The sequence below is a fragment of the Hetaerina americana genome, unplaced genomic scaffold (assembly GCF_022747635.1).
Source record: "Hetaerina americana unplaced genomic scaffold, ioHetAmer1.1.p SCAF_6, whole genome shotgun sequence".
Lineage (NCBI taxonomy): Eukaryota > Metazoa > Arthropoda > Insecta > Odonata > Calopterygidae > Hetaerina > Hetaerina americana.
Window position 1 is genome coordinate 60,332,355 of NW_027287205.1, and position 18,160 is coordinate 60,350,514.

At 35.1% G+C, this 18,160-nt stretch overlaps 1 protein-coding gene across 1 annotated transcript; it reads right to left on the reverse strand.

Annotated features, from left to right (window-relative positions):
* Nucleotides 1-269: 269 nt before the first annotated feature.
* Nucleotides 270-17,771, reverse strand: LOC139695447 (katanin p60 ATPase-containing subunit A-like 2). Its single transcript, XM_071594234.1, has 9 exons — nt 17,686-17,771; nt 17,110-17,611; nt 10,786-10,954; nt 8,210-8,322; nt 4,927-5,138; nt 3,884-4,052; nt 3,691-3,793; nt 3,405-3,576; nt 270-458 (listed from the first exon to the last, which is right to left on the reverse strand). Exons 1-8 carry the CDS (start codon nt 17,769-17,771, stop codon nt 3,443-3,445), a joined length of 1,488 nt encoding a protein of 495 aa, XP_071450335.1. The 3' UTR covers nt 270-458; nt 3,405-3,442.
* Nucleotides 17,772-18,160: the final 389 nt, after the last annotated feature.

An 18,160-nucleotide genomic window follows, 5' to 3' on the forward strand; every position in this document is an offset into this window, starting at 1 on the left:
GATGCTATGTTGTTATGCAGATCATCAATACAAAAATTGGGGAGCCTAAAATCAGGGATGCGATCCGGTACAAAAAAGCAATCTAAGTCTGATAATAAAAGGTTTCAGACTGCATTCACTAAAATGACACATATCTAAAAAGGTATATTATGAAATGACAGCCGAGCCAAAAAGATATGATATATTTATTATGAAATCATGTATTTCCTTTCACACTTTATATCGTTGAGGGCTAGCACGCTATTTCTTTGGGGTTTAGTTTGCCCATTGAAACTTTTTACTTTTCCACATTAATATTGATAACACCTTAAACACAGTAATCAACCCAAAGGTCGGTTTGGTAGGTGATGGTAGAGTTCCCACTACTAAGTTCAACGGCATGTGGAACTTGCACATCAGGGTAGGGGGGCCAGTTCCTTTCCCTGTGCCAGTTATTGTTTCCCAGGAAGATCTGGTACCTGAAAAATCGATAGCTTGGTTGGAGCAGAGGGTGCCCAGAGAGGCTTGCCTGGGAATGGAACCTGCACCCTCCAGTCAGTAGCCCAATGCTCTACCCCTGCACTATCCTGACCCCCACATATATTTATACCTGGACCATTTTAATTTTAAAAGGCCAATTCTGGGAACATTTGGAAATTAAACAATATAATAAAAACTGGAAAACATGATAGATGAAGGATGATGAAGATAGCAAGTGAAGTTGGAAGCATATTTATTTAGGGAGGAAGGTGTGGGGGAGGAGAGAGAGTTTCAATGTGGGTTGCCAAAACCATATGGTTAGCTCAGGGTGGAGAGCCCAAGTAGGAAGACTGCTGGAAGACAGTATAACACTTTGACTAATGTAAACAGGGGTAGTACATGAAGTTCATACTAATCAGAGACAATAATTTTTTTCATTAACATTTTACTATTGCAAAACTTAGATGTAAGATAATTTAAAATATTGATCTATAAATAAATAGAAGACCAGTTGTGTAAATACTAAAGATTGTCATGTTGATTGATTGACTGGGATTTTTAGAATGGAATAGCCCTTCCAAAGAAATTTTGAACTGTTCGCGGTAACTTTGCATTCACCCTCATTCTCTCCACCATTCCCAACCGTTTTCAGTAAGGTCTATTAACATTAAATATATGTTTGGCTTTTCCATTTCTGACATGAGAAAACCCTGGGTCCATTGTTTAAAGCTCCTGAAAATAAGGATAAATGGAGGAAAAAGCCAAAGTAATCCCAAAATATGAAATAAAAGCAATTATTCTCTACACCAGCCACTTCTCATACAACAACAAACCTGAGTATGAATTTCAACAGCCTTGCCAATTATTGCATCTCTGTAAGTAATATAATAAGGTCTAGAAGTGAGCCAAAAAGACTCAATATGCACTAGGTTGAAAAGTGAAACTTTACCACTGGCAATTTCACTTCAGACCAGTTTGAAATTAAAGTTATAATTTTGTACCTCCCTGGCCTGAAACTTTACCTAGGTGTATTTCTGGATATTTTTCCTACTTGGGAATGTAGGTATCAATAGCTCACCTTAATTTATATTTCTATATTAATTTCCTTCCATAAAAAATGATGTAACAGTTGGTAAAATTTAAGTTTTCTGGCATATAGCATTCTCTGCAGTTAAATAACTGGAAATTTATAAAAGATTATTCTATTCCTTGTAACTATCATATTTGTTTTGTTGTCATTTTCACACTTAGCGGCTGGCCAGTGAGTAAATATAAATTGAACTGTGTTGCCAAAAGGCCATTTGAAAATGAAAAGAGGGGGGAGGATTTAAAAGGCAGAACAAGGTGAAAAGGAGGGGAGGAAATGAGTGAAAAGAAGGGAAGAAAAACATATGGGGTTTCCTTTATTAGTTGAAAATGAAAGAAGACCTGAGAGAAGCAGAATGAACTGTGTTTGTTTGAGCTGCTATAACCATGGATTGAGAAGGCTCTCGATAGTAGTTGATGAAGGCTCGGTTTTAAGAACAGTGTCATTGCATGAGAAACTGTGTTGCACAATTTTTTATTGCATGTCCAGAATTAAAGACGGAAAGGGGTGAGATGCAAGAAGGAGAATGGACAAGCAAGGGGAAAGAGGTTGGTGGGGAAAAAACTGAAAAGGTTTATAAAATTAACAATACAAAGTACAAACACTATCCTTTATTTGCGTACAACCGGTTTCAATGCTCAAGCGTCATCATCAGGTACCTACCTACCTGAGGTACCTGATGATGACGCTTGAGCTTTGAAACCGGTTGTATGCAAATAGAGGATAGTGGAAAGATACTTTGTATTCTTAATTTTATTTAAATGAATTTCCACAAGGTTGAGCTGGGAACAATTGAATACTGAAAAGGTTATTGAAAAAAAATTGAGAAAGTTAAAGCTGTTTCTATGACAATGCCATCTTCATCATGACATTTTTTAGCTGATATTCACAATAAGATACAGCAAAAGTGTACAGCAGTCACAAAAGGAATGAGGAGTGAAGAAGAAATTAACTATGGGAAGGACGGTGCTGTGTTTATGGGGTGGGAGATGCACAAAAATTTAGGGGGGTGCCTGCATGGGATTCTGTCTTACTGAGAGGTTATTTGATGCAATTATAATAAGGAGAGGGAAATAATGGGGTTTAAATCTAAATTAGGTGCATTAAGTGGATTTGAAAATGCCAAGATATTCATAGGGATGAAGCCGGTGGTCAATCTTTTAAGGAGGTGCAAATTGTAATTTGCTATGGAATGGTTTGATGTTATAATCATTATGCCATTTTATTTATCTGGTCTTTTGTATCTGCAATGCCCTTTATGTTAAATATTGTTGGTAAGTGTAAAGGTACCACCACCACAGTTGTTAACCTGAAGGTCACTTAAATAGGTGAGGGTAAAGCTCACCCCATACTAGGTCAAATTGCTTGTGAAATTCAGACATCAGGGTAGGGGACAGTTCCCTCACTGTGCTGCCTATGGTTTCCCAGGAAGATCTAGTACCCAAAAAATCCCAGAGCTTGGGCTGAGCTGAGTGCGCCAAAGAAGCATGTCCAGGAATCAAACTCCGACATTCTGGTTAGTAACCCAGTGTTCCCCACAGGACTGCGATGTCTGTATTGAATCTGCGAGCTGGTTATTATTGTCCAATCTGGGTCATTTAACTGGGTGAAGGGAATTTCACCATGTAAACTCCCGATTCTTCATGTTGTCTTGTCTTTTGTTTGGAGGAAAAGTTTTTAATTGTGGGTTTAAACCATATATCGTTTGGTCAACCAATTCCAGAAATTCTCTTAATTCAGCAAACTGTATATTTCCCGAAATGTAAAAAATAATTTCTGTGAGATGAAATGACTAATGACATGAAATTAAACTTGAACTGGTTTTATGCTTGCATATTTAAAAAAAAAAGGGCATTACCATCATTTTATGAGATGTGAATACTGATTTTGTTGACATTATGATGATCCATATTCATCATTCCATTTATTATATCTACTTGATTCCAAGGCAGCAGATGGTTTCGTTCTCAAAAGTGCTGTCATCACATCCTTATTAGTTATTTTTTCCAAGTGCATAGCCTTTAAATTAGCTGTAAATTAAAGTTAAATAATGCTCATATTCAAATTCAAAAATATATTATACTTATATTAGTTCACTTCAAGTACTAACCAACACTAATAAAAATAACTATGCTGCAACTTACCACCGCCAAGTTTTTCTAACTCAGAGAAAATACCTCTCATTTTCTCCATTATAGTTTCTTTGCAAACCAATTTGACATCTGACCCCGAATATCCTTCAGAAGCCTGGAAAAATAAACAGAATTAGAATTATATTAATTTTATTGAAAAATATATTATATACATATGAGGCTAATGATGACACAAGTTCATTACTTCAGCCAACTCTGAATATTTAAGTTGGCATGATAAAGATGGCCCCTTCCATTCTTTCCTCATATTAGGAGGAAGAAAGTACTCAAAAAGTAGTTGACGCTCTGGAAAGGTTGGAAGACTGACCAAAACTCTTTTCTCAATTCTGCGCAGCATTGCTGGATCAACTTCCCTGCAAAGTTACAATGTGTATATATAATATATATATATATATATATATATATATATATATATATATATATATATATATGATTGTTAACTATATTACTTAACTTAATACCTAAAGCATTGCCTTTTACTAATATATTGTAAATAACAAAGGTTAACATCAAAGAGGAAGCTCCTTAGTATTAATCCAAGGGCACGTCTTGAAACAAGTTGATATTATGTTGACACTATTTAAGCAACTTTATTAAGTTAAGGTTTCACTGTATTTAGCTTTGCAAATTACAGAGAGTGACCAGTTCTTTGGTTCTCAATTATGCCCACTTCCTGATTATTTTAAGTATTCATGCAAAATACAATCACTGGATTTAGAATATATTACAACACGAGTACATTTATGGCTCTTTTTAGTGGCCATGTTGTTACATAGCTTATAGCTTTGAGAAACAGGCTCCACGATAAGGCAAGGGAAAGAACTACAACCAAGAAAAGATAAACTGAAGGTGCGGAAAAGGACTTAGCAAAAACACGGTTTAAATGGATGGTGGAAAAAAAGATCACAAACTAAAGAAAACAGAGATGATTCAGGGCCATACAGGTATAACTAGTGCATTGGTGCAAAATATATTCATCATCCCACAAAAACCCCTGGAGTAAAGAGCTGTTTTGAAATATCAAGCTTCATGATGATGAACTGAAATTAACATAACTGTTTCATTAATGAAAATGCAATTGCAAAAGACACAATTTTCATCCATGACCAAGTCCCTGTAAGCAGTGATAATTATTCATTGATGAAGAATGCATGCATGAATACTTGAAACTAATCTTTTCTCTTAAACTTAATGGATAACTACATGCTCAACTATGTACATACTAACCAAGGCATATTAGACGTTGCCATAAAGAAAATTTTGTCCTCTTTAATGGAGTCATTATGCTGAACCAGTTTATCCATTTGCAGAAGTAGTTCAGTTTTCATTCGTCTTGAGGCTTCATGTTCCAATGCAGAGTCTCTCCGAGATGCCAATGAATCTAACTCTTCCACCAGTATGATTGATGGTGCATTTCTTCTAGCCAAATCAAAAACTGCCTAAATCATTTGGTAGAAATAAGCTTCATCAAAATATATTCTCATGACTACACATACACTTGGGATGGAGTGAATGCATTCCTCCTTGAATCTCATTTATAAGTTTTCATGAAATCTCTGCATGTTTCCATGACTATTCTCAACATAAGGTATCACATTGGAATTAATAAAATTGTACAGTGTTAACTCTGCTGTAGTTTTCCTTATGAATACCAAATTATGAGAAAATGGTTAAAAATTACAGTAGTTAACTGATAGTTTTTAAATAAATTCCTGAAAATATGTGACGTACATAGTGTACATTTAAAAAAATAATTAACTGATAGTGTTTCATCTAACTATATGGCAGGCACCTATATCTCTGGCTTTTAATGATTCCAACTTAAAGATTATTATGAATAATTAGAGAGCACAACATAAGTAAAATCTGGAAAAAGTACAGGTCAATGTACATTGTAAATAATTATTCACCTAGTCATTTGTATCAACTCATACATGACGTCAGTCCGGAAGGGATCCAGCCATGCAATATTTTGAGAAAAATAGCCTACCTAGAACAATGAGACCTTAATCCCCTTGGGACCTGACACACTTATCCTAGCATCTCTTCCACTTTTCAAAACAATCAACAAATTCTTTTTTGGAAATTTCATCAGATGCCTCGTCGCATTCTCCTTCATCTCGTCAACTGACTGTTGGGAAGATGGGTCATTTGTTTCAGTGTCGCAGCCGTAGACCCATGACTCATCTCCAGTTATGACCTTTATTAGAAAACCTTGGTCATCATTTGCAGCTTCCACCAAGTCCCCTGCAACTGCAGCATTTCATGCTTGATGCTGACAAGATAAAAGAGAATGCAACTGGGTAGTTGATGACCATTCCGAAAAAAAGGACTTTGTTGATTGTTTTGAAAAGTGGAAGAGATGCTGGGATAAGTTTGTGAAGTCCTAAGGGTAGCACTTGGAGGGAGACTAAGGCTTCATTGTTCTAGGTAAGCTATTTTGGCACAAAATATTCCATGGCTGGATCTTTTCCAAGCATACATAACACTTTTCTACTAAAACCCATCCTTATACTATATTCTTCTAAAGAAAGGATATAATTCCCTTTCTTTCAGCCATTAATATTTATCAGTTAACAGCATTAATGGAAATGCGGATCCATCAGGATGAGAATTTTTTTCTTATTTTAGTTTAGGGGAAATGGCCAGATTAGGAAATTAGATAAATCCAGAGTAGGAAAACAAGCTGTTGAAATGGACGGAAATTGGGGACTTTCCTTCAGAAGGAGTTTCTATGAAGTACTTTATGCACACTATTTAAGCAAGGATGTAAATAGATATTTCCACTCACAGATCTAACTTTAAATATACATGACCGAACAATTGAAAAAAAATTGAGGTGACTCATTTTTGAAGGTAAGTATAGAGTGAAAAAAGGTAGGAGTTAACATGGAATGTGAACCTTCAACATTTTCTTTCCACTAAATCTTCTGTTAGCAAGGAGTATAAATTATATTTAACTCTGTTACAAACAGTTTATCGTTCTATCCATAACCATCCACTGTAGCCAATGTCTCTATGGGTCCTGGAGATGAGCTGAATAGCCCTGCATGAAGAATGCCCTCAGTAAAATTTATTCAGTAAAATAATTGGTCAAAAGCATAAATTGCAGATTACTCACATACAAACCAAATAACCACTTTCTTTTGTGAATTATTTTACATTTAGCATTATGTATACTAATGAATAGTGGTAAAATATACTGGACTACTGAATGATCTAGAATTCAAATCCTGGGTGATACCATCAGCATAATGCTATATTGAAAAATCTCATTGATGTGATAATCTGGATATCAGAACTTTTTAGGAAACCACAGGTAGTTCATGAAGGAAACTGGTCCCCAAACCCTGATATACTTCAGATACCTTAGGCTTATTTCAGGGTGGACTCTCACCTCACTTATATAAAACCTATTTTCAAGTAGATATCTGTAACATTTTTAAAAATTAATTTAAGAAGATTATTTCCTTATGCACAGCAAAAACAATATATACTTATCAAAGAATGTAATTTACCACCTTTCCTACAACTTTTGCTTAGCCTTCAGACTCTTCTTTTCTGCCCCCTCTATCTTATCCCATCTGTGAGCCGTACTCTTCTGAGGAAGACGGCTAATGCAGTCAAAATGTCAAGCAATATGTGCCCTTTTATTGTGTTCTGTGATAAATATTAGTTTTTTCATACATTTGTGTTGCTGCTGTTTAGAGCTACTTAAAGTTACTCTCTCGCTGAGAGAGTAACTTTAGGGGCCTGAGAGCCTACGCACTTTTTGCTCCAATAGTCTTTGTCTCATCATATTGCTTAATACTTTATTCAGATGCACAGCCCAGTTATGAGCTGTAGTTTTAAATCAATGACATCCAAACAGCTCCATTTAAGTAAATTCTTTGGCATAACAATGTCAAAAACTAATATAGAGATCAACAGGCTCACAACTAAATACCTAACCTGTAGTATCATTAATATTTGTATCATCACCACATTTTTGTAACCTCAAAAATCAGGATTATCTTAATAACTGAATTTAGAAACCAGTTCAGAATTTACTCATTTTTTAAATTATACAACAAAACTAATTTTACAAATTTGTAATAGCAGTAGTTTTAGGGGAGGCAACCAACAGCTGAGGTCATTTGCGCCATTAGGGATGGACAGTAAAGGAAGAAGGATGGAGAGAAACCCGGCGTCGGCATTAGCCTACTCTTAACCAAAGGCGCAAAGGGGTCCGCAGCTTTAACGTCCCATCTGACGGACGGCATACTCACTCAAAGTGTCCTCCACAAAGCACCTTAAGTAGGGATCGAGATACCTCTGAAAATATTCAACTCCACTGGGATTTGAACCCGGGGCCTCTGGGTGGGAAGTCAGTAATAAAGATTTGTATATTTTACAACACCAAATGAATACTTTTCCTTAAGAACAGAAAAGAAAATAAATTAACAAACCAAATGATGATTCTCAAAGCCCTTATTTTTTATTCTCGATACTTTTTAATTGATATACATACCTTAATCAGTTTTTCTGATTCTCCTCTCCATTTACTACTAATGTCACTAGGTGACACACTAATAACTGTAGTTTTGCACTCTGTTGCCACTGCTCTGGCCAGTAAAGATTTTCCTGTTTATAAAATACAATTGAAAGATTTCAATGGATACGAGAATCTCAGAATTTATTGGCAAAAGGAATACTGACAGGTGGCTATTCTGAGACAATGTTCACTTATTGTTGCTATCATTCACTCATTGCTAATCCATTATTAATTTTTTGAGTCCTAGTGTTATCATGTGTATCAATGATCTCATCCCAATTTGCAGCTAATATAACTGCATATTATTAAAAAGTTGGGCTTATACATAAAACAAACAAACTATTGCCAAATATCTCATGTTAATAATTGCTTTTCAGTGTATACTCAAAAATTGAAAAATCAAACTTTTGAATAATTTCATTTCCACAGGTGGCATTTCCAACTGTTGTTCTATTTATTCCTCAAGTATTCAAAAGTATCTAACAATTGCCTTTTACAATGAATACATAGATAAATAATGTAACAAAGATGAAATGAGGTATGGAATGACAAAACAATTAAAGATGCAAATATTATCACAGAACTAATTTTGTTATAAAAGGCCACAAAATATTTTAGCTACAAAAATATCAAACACTGGGAGGAAAAAAATAGAGCAGTAGGAAGCCAAATTGCTTCTTATATGACTGGTGAGATTGTGGTGGGGAATGAAGGTATCAATTAAGGGATGGATGGTGAGAATTGAGTTGAATGATTTTGGGAGTGGATACCACAAAGATTGCAGGGAGAGTAAAAGACACAATTTACCAAGGCATAGAAAAACTCTATTGCGATAAGGAGGAGCATGAATATGAAGGGAGAGGTAGGAAAGGACACCAATGGATCAAAGTTTCCATTGATGGCAGAATGGAAGAATTTAGGTACTGAATAGTTCTGCAGGTGAACAAAGCATTACACCCAAAAGTGGACATAATTACACTAAATGGAAAACTACTCAGACAGAGTATGTGGTAACGGCCAATGTAAAAGAAAGACTTAAGAGAACGATCGGGGATTTTTAAATTACTGGGAAAAGCAGTTTAGGCAGCAGCATTCAGGTATGGTAAACATGCTACTGGCAAAGAAAGTTTTTTAGACTAATGGCTCTGTAATTTCTGTAGAGAACAACAATGATGAACATGGCTTTGGATATTTTTTCTAGATGAGGGATGAATGTAAGCTCGTTGTCAAAGGTAACGCCAAGGTACTTATAAGATGTGATGGTAGAGATCATTTTGCCAGGTAAAAGATAATACTTGACAAGCCGTTTCAATTTAAAAGAATATAACATGGGAGGATAACATCAAGGGATGATCTTAAGTTGTCATCTTGATCATCAGTCATCTAGGATTGAGAATTGACAGCTATTATTCTTTTAAATATTTTGTGGACACCTGCATTGAGAAGTGCAAATGTCACAAGAGTTTGAGATGATGCAAATAATGACATCATAAATACCCAGTACAACAAGAAGAAGCCCAAGGACACTACCCAAGCCCAAGGCAAAATGCCAGAGGAGATGGTGAGACAATGAGATGAGAGCATCAACCACCACACTCTGCAAACGTTGGTTAAGAAAGTCAGAATAGATAAGAGTGGACAATGGATATTGGAAAAATTTTATGCGTTTTTCAATAAAAGAGTATGTTAGAAGAAAAATGTTAGAAAAATTAATACAACTGATGAGTTTCGAAGAGACTTTGCAGGCAGAGGTGATGTAAAACAGATAGATTTGTTAAACAGGAACCATCAGGGAGGAAGCCATGCTGATAATGTGAGATATAAGGAAGGGTGGATGACATAAGATGATCATGAAGTATATGCTCAAAAAGAATCAAAAGAATAGAGTTGGGAAACTATGGAGACTGTTTGGTCACTAAATATTTCTTTTGATCCAGACGATAAGACTGTGTCATATGAGCTGTTTTCCAAGATACTGGAAAGTTACTGACAGTGAGGAAGCAATTGCATAAATTACAAATGGGGATATGGAGATACACAGCTGTATGTTTAAGTAAAGTGGTTGAATGGCATAAGGCGGCTTTGTTTAGAGGTGATTTCCTCAGGAGAATGAGGGTTTCTTGTAGGAAGACTGAGACTAGAAAAAGAGTGAGGGCAAATATGGAGAAGGAGTGGCATTTGGATAGGTTTAGATTAGCAAAGTTGGTAAAAAGGTTCTTGCTGAAGACAGATGACCTGTGTATATGCCTATTATTTAGCGACAGTTATAGCTACCAAAAGCAAAATACCTCATTTTGGCTGTGGGGAAAAGGAGAACATTTACATTTTATACCTCAGGGTAATAAGATTACCTATATTTTAATGTGAATGAAGTAATATATTTCAAAACCTACGTCTACCATTTGAGTTTTTCTATGTAACTATGCTTAGCAGCAATAAAATCATAATGCATAATATAAGTCCTTCAATGATTCTATAATAAACACAGAAATGGTTTCATATTTTTATTGGATGCCTATATTACCTATACACAATCATATTTATGAACACACCTGTCCCTGGGGGTCCATATAAGAGTAGCCCTTTCCATGGACCCAATATACCAGAGAAAAACTCAGGATAACGGATTGGGTAAACAATGGCTTCCTTAAGAATTCTTTTAGCATCTTCATGTCCAATGATGTCATTCCAATAAACATTTGGATTTTCATATCTAATATCCTGTTGATGATTGACAAAAAATAATGAAAAGATTATTTAAAACCATCTCCTACCAATTAATTTTTAAATACAAAAATAAATGACTGAAGATTAACATTATTATTTACATTTGGAATCACTTGACACGTGAAATATTTTATCAGTATTCTGGGGCAAAAAGATTGTTACTTGAGATTTGTAGAAGTCACATGAGTACTGTAGTTAACACAACTTGTACAAAATCCTAGTGAAGATCTTCCAAAGCTGTTCCATTAAGTGCATGAGATCAAGGAAAAACCGTGCATATGTATAGGCAAAAAGTTAAGGCAAAGGGCCTAAGTAGAATGGTAAATGGGTTGAATGGCTACCTTATGAGAAGAATAAGGACCAATAATGCAAAACCATTTTGTACCATGGGCCACATAGTACCTTGTAAATAATTGATCAGCCAGATCATAGTTTATAATAATTAATCAGCAAGACCTGAGCATATTTTACTCGGAAAGTATTTGCTTCGTGTGAGATAACGAATTACTAAGTATTGCTAAATTTTGGTAACTTTCATCTATATTTGGTAGTGTAGACTATCTCTTAAGCGGTAAATATTACCAAGACCTTTGCCAATAAAATTAACTACTATTATTGTTGCCACATTTTAATTTAATTTTCACCACAGCATTCCTGTCCCACATTCCAATCCCTTTACATTCAATTTGTCTTGTTACATCACTGAAGAAGAGAGCTTTACTTTAGTGTGGACTAATTGTCCCTCAGCACATCTCTGGTGCAGTGTGCAATTTGTAAAATAACAGACAGAAGTAAAATAAAATCCTGTAGACTTGTGGGGTCGAGGTGAAGGACTTTTATCAATGGCAGTAAAACTTTGCTGATAATAAAGATTTGTTTCTCCCACCATTAGTTGAAAAACTTTCGTAAAATAAGCATTAAAAAAAACAGACAATGGGGCTGGGTTGAATCATCACTAATATTATTAAAAATCCACTCATTTCAGATTGGAAGATAAGAATTTCAAAACAATGCCAATTTGTGATTCTTCAAAGGGACCAAAATGGAATCCTGCTATGCCTCTCTGATATTTTCCTCTTGAGATAATCTTTTCTGACTCTCTACATTGATACTCTTTCTGAGAATCCCAAACACCATCAATAATTGATTCGTCCTCAATTTATTATTCGGCCATTTTGCATTTGGAATTCATTTTTGAGGAGTGATTATTTCCCATAGAAATACTCAGTGCTTTAGATTTTACAAAAGGCCACTTCATAGCTTACTAACATCTGGGTGAAGCACCCCAGGATTCATACCCAGGATGAAAAAATATTGAAAAGAATCTGAGTGATCCATCATCATACCTAAAGCAATTACCCACATGCTTTTTTGCTTATTTTCTTCCTCATTGTCTCCATTAGCCTTCATCTGGACAGAAAAAGGTTCTTTAAAACACACCTCAATAACAAATACGTAATTCCCAATAATCAATATCCACTCACCCAAGTTCATGATCTTTAACTGTTAATCTTGGACATGAGAGAAGATTTTTGCACAATACACCATGTGGATCAACCACCTCACTCAGCCAGCTTTAAAGCAAAGGGAAGTACAGTGATTAAGGTTAATTTGCTGCTTAAAAATTAGGGATTAATGCTGCCTAAAGATTAGGGGATATGTTGAGTACTCAAGGCAGTAAGTGGGGAAATGTAAAGAGATATATTGGGTGCTCTCGTTGGATAAGGGTTACGCCTTTTTAAAAAAGTTTGAAAAACAATGAATATAAATGAGAATGAAATGAGATTGTAATAAGAATGCAAATAAATATTTACATTCTCTGGCGATGTATTTCATCCCACACCAAATCCATCACAGAAAATTAAAGAAATACACTTCCACCCCTGAAATTTCTGGACATTGAAGAAAACATTGTTGCAAGATATTTTCTTCATTCAGAGCTCAAGTTATGCCATTCAGATTATTATTAATCTACCAGTTAAAGTAGGTTTTGGATGGACACAACTACTAAATAAATATTTTGTTTTTCCTAAGAAAAAAAATCCCAACATTTCTCCCTCCCAAAAATTGCATAACCCTTGTTTTATTTATATTGATTCTCATTCCATATTTATCACACTGAATTTCCAATTCACTCAGCAATGGTTGTAGCCCCTAGGCTGACGGGCAAACTAGAGCTTGAAAATCAGCAAACCTAACTGATTTTACCATTTCCCCACGGACTTTCATTCCCATCTCCAGTTCTTCCCATGCCTCTTTAATCATTTTCTTCACACATGCTTACTGGTAATGGGCAACCTTAACTTACTCCTCTTCCTAATACAACCCACCCGGACTCTCCATCCGCCACCCACACCTGAGCAGTTTGAACCATGTACAGGTTGCAGAGTAGCCTCCTGTCCCTCCAATCTATTCCTATTTTCTGCAATATACTCATTAATGTTTCCCAATTCACTCTAACAAATGCCTTTTCAAAATCTATGAAACAGGCAAATATGTTCTGATTGTATTATATATTCTTCTCCATTAGTGATCTCATTATATCATGCACGTCTCTCCCCTTCCTGAACCCAAAGTGATCATCCCCTAAGGAATCATTTGCTCTGCTTTCCATCCTTTAGTTGATGATCCTGAGAACAACTTAAGCTGCATGGGAAATCAAACTTATTGCTCTGTAGTCCCCAGTTGAGGACTTCGGTCTTTACCTTTATTGGAATAGGATCCGATCATAAAAACTCTTCCTCCCACATTTTCCTACATCTTTTAGTAGTTCCTCAGGAATGGTGTCTATCCCCACTGCCTTGTTTGACTTCATCTTCCTTAATGCCCTTTCTACCACATCGTCGAGTATGCCTGGACCTAAGCTATCTTCATCTAAAGTCATATTCTCTTTCTATGCATAAACTTGTTGGCCTAAGTTCTTTACCATACAGTGCTTCTATTTTTCCTTTCATCTCTCTTGGATCTTTTTTGTTTCAACTATTACCTTACCCAACTTATATCTAACTGTTACCACAGGTCTATCCTGATACTTCCTGATAGTGTTTTAAACTTCTTGCACAGCACACCAATTTCACCTTACTCTGCAAACTTTCCATATCCTCACACAACATCTTCTACCATGCTTCTTTAGCGTTATTTGTCACCCATCTCAATTTATTATTTAACTCTTTGTACTTCGTTCTGCTCAACTCTGTATTTACATTCTTCAATATCCTTCTCTCATCTATCTTTATATGATCCATGGTTTCCTTGTCCTCCCATAAACGGTTCCTGTAGTTTCTTTTGTGGCTTTTGATATCCCTTTTTTGATAATCTCCATTTTTCCTCGATAATACTCAGCTCTTTTTCCTCACTCATGATTTTCTCTACAGCTTGGTGATATTCCATCCCTGTCTTCCCAGTTAATGCTTCTAAGTTCCATTTCCCCTCCCACCACCCCTGCCTTATCTTTTTGATTTAAATGCTACACTTCTTGAGTATTAAATTGTGATCTGAGTCTAAATCTGCTCCTGGGAAACTGTGTAAATTGATCATGCTGTTCCTAAATCTATGGCTAACCATAGTATAATCTAACTGATACTTTTATGAGTCGCCTGGCATTTTATCATCCAGATAAGAGCACAAACAAATGGGAAACAATGAATCAGCTCCAAAAAAAAATGAAGATTCTCATTAAGGTTTTCATTATCCAGCTATGAATTTAGTTTGAAAAAAAAATCCAAGATACTCAAAGACAATTTTTTTCAATACAGCATTTAACATTAATGACCCTGGTTATAAGGTACTGATTGTTTGACACAAGTTGTATGTGGTGTGGTGTTTCTCACCAGTGACTTTATATACCTTATAAACAATGTTCTCTTCAACTCTTTGCTTAGCCAATGAAGTCAGCCATGGATTTTATCCTTTTTGGAAGTAATGGTCAAGGGAACCATGAGGAGAGGAAGGAAAAGACTCAAGTTATTGGATGTTGTGAAGGAGAATTTCTACATGGATAAAAAGTGAAGTGTTACAGAATAGTTAACTGCAGCAAAGCAGCTAGGACCTATATAGCAGAAGAGCCATAGTTGACAGGGGATGGGTATGTTTAACCATTATTTTCTTTGTTCATTTCCTTTTCTATTCATTAGTAGGTATACAATGCAATAGCACAAGGGAAAATGTTGATGAAACTTTGATATACGAAGGTATATTAAAGAAGTTTTGATACAGCATATGAACTACATGTCAGGTTATGGGAATATTTTGAAAAGAGGAAGGAAAAAATATTAAACCCATTTATCAGCCTGAAGGTCAGTTTGATAAGTTAGGATGGAGCTCACCCAAAACTAAATTGGGTGAGCTCAAACCTACAATATTAGGTTTTTAAAAACTGCCTCCAATGTTAATCACATGGAAAAACAAAATATGATAGATAGATAGATGTATTCACCATAGAATAATACATAATTGCATGGGCTTCCTTAAAGATTCAATCAAATTTACAGGTGCATTAGATTTACGTATACTCAAATTCATACATATATGGATGGATTATGAATCACATAATAATGGGTATCAAAGATTTAAAAAACAGATTCCCTTTCATTGGCTCTTTCTATGTATTGTTGGACAGTATAAAAAACATTATTTACAAAGAGGTCTTTCAACATTATTTTGAATATATTTCCTTGAGGAAGTATTTGTTTTAGCTATTCAGGAAGTTGTTTAAAGAGCAGTCATCCTGAAACTTCTGGGCTTTTTGTAGTACTGCTACTCAACAATGGCCTTTATAAAAATTATCCTTACCCCTGATGTTGCACTTATGAACATCCCTATTTTGACCAGAGAAGGGGTTTTGGTGCAGGCATACAGAATCAAATTATGCACATATATATATAGGGAATAGTCATGATGTTGTGATATTTTTAATACTCCCAACAGAATTTTCTTGTATTTTGTTAAAATATAACCCTTAATGCCCATTTTTGAAGGGTGAATATTCTATTGATGTTTCCATGCACTGATCTCCCTCAGCAGATGATGCCATATTGAGCTATGGACTTAAATATAACATGGTATTCTGGGATTAGTACTTCTGCATTAAAATAGTTAGCACGATTTTTTAAAGGAAATGGGGCTGAGCATAATTGTTCACCACATTTTTCCAATTGGAACCTCCAGCTCAACTTTCTGTCTATTTCTTAACACAATAAATTGGCATGCTCCAACTCTGAAATCAATAGCTTTCCTATTTTTACAGAAATATTTGACTAAAAGTCTTTATTACTAAATACCAAGTAAACTTTTTCTTGCATTTCATTGTAAATTATTGGCATGCAGCAATTGAGCGACAGAATTCACCATAGCATAAATATCTATTTCCAATAGAGATGATTAGTATGACCTGCTATTAGACTTAAATGTCGTTCACTTACACCAGGAAAAGTGAAGGCCCTAATACAGACCTCTGTGGAACAAAATATTTAAGAGTTTTCATTGTTTATTTGTAGGTAGCACCATTTTTTTCTGACAATATCTACATACTGTTTGAGATCAACTGAGCCAATAGAAGAAATGTTGGTTATCTGCTGGCTACCTTGCTGGAAAGTAGAGAAATTAAAATATTTCTATACACACATTTCTGGCATATTTCAACTGAGAGTTAAGTTAGAGGCCTTGGATGGAGGGGGCATGTTTTGCTTATTGATGGTGTTGGCAAATTGTGACAATTTTAAGCCAAGGGAGGGAAACCTAAGGGAACTTGGCCAAAGAAATGTAAGTCAGCAACCAATTTTTGCATATAGTATAACCAGGCAGGTGTATGATTAGTGTTTCAGTGATAAGGGATAATAATCTAATGGCATGGAATTTGGAAGATATTTTTAAGAGTTGGTAGTACATACTGATGTGATAACCCTGACTTCAAAACTGAAAACTATGAAATCGTTAAAATGTAGAGTAAAACAACCAAATAAAAGAAAACTCACTCATTTTCTTTTGATACTTGGATTATTTCATAACATTAAATAAGTACTGCATCACCAAATGCTTTCACGTGAGATTTTACATGACCGAGTGTCAAATTTTTACCAATATACTTACAAAAAATGGTTTCATTATGTTAAAAATAAGAATAGAATGCAAGGAAAAAAATAATTCATCACCTTAGAAAATTCTTGAGTCATTTCTTTATAAGTTCGAGATCCTTCATCACATAAGTCAAGAGATTTTAGTAATCCCTCTGCTTCTTTTGATCCTGAATTGTTTAGGCCTAATCCCAACGGCAATACTTTAAGGCCCAAATCTAATCCACTATTGCTTTCAGCATCAGACATTGGAAAGGAATTTACTTTCACCAGCGATAAACCCTTTCTTACACCCTCCTTTAACCCATCAGCTTCCCCATTTTTATGCAACAAGTTATCACTAGATTTAGTGTGGCTAGAATGTGGTCTACCATATGTTTTTTTCTTCTGACTGTCAGGAATACCAGAATTGCAATCAAATTCTGTCACTTTTTTGCATATTTTTGGAAACTTCTGAAACCGTATTTGGTAATAAGTTTCATATTCTTGCAAAATGGTAGTTAAATCAATGTTATCACATACTCTGTAGTATTTACACATAGGCATTTCATTCATTAAGGATGCTGCAGAATCCAAAAACCTGCAAAATGAAACATTTATTGAGCATTGATATTTTAAAGAAGAAATATTATAATCATAAAATATCTGTCATACCCTTCATCATGCAAGTACTGTCTTATCAAACAAATAAGATGTAATTTTCTTTCCTTGCTCTTCTTCTCCACCTGAAAAGTAACCATGCTTAACTGAATTTCTTCTAATTCCTTCAGTTTGTAGAAGCATTTAGGCATAAATGACTACAACTTTACTACATAAAACAATTTGTAAACAATAATTACACATTTATTCACATTACACAGGTACTCTGCATTCATTCAAATCCATTGACTAAGTAACAAACGAAGACGAAGTCACTATCCATCTGCATTTTTAAACTCCTTGGATGTGCCTGGCTTACTATCGCACAATTAATTCTGTGTATCAGAATGTGCTTGACTCAAGAGAATAAACCCGAATGTAAATATAGATTGAATAAAGAAAATGTCTTTCTGACAAGCCATTGTAATGCTAACCCACTCTACTCACTCAAAGTCCCTATTTCTCTATCCCCTCACAAAATCTGAAGTGA

Excerpts from the sequence above, each read along its gene's own strand:
- LOC139695447 (XM_071594234.1), bottom strand. The coding sequence starts at position 17,771 with ATGGTTACTTTTCAGGTGGAGAAGAAGAGCAAGGAAAGAAAATTACAT. Across the intron at positions 10,955-17,109 it reads TGACTCAAGAATTTTCTAAG|GATATTAGATATGAAAATCC; the intron begins GTGATGAATTAT and ends AATCATCAACAG. Across the intron at positions 3,577-3,690 it reads GTTAGAAAAACTTGGCGGTG|CTAATTTAAAGGCTATGCAC; the intron begins GTAAGTTGCAGC and ends TTTAATTTACAG.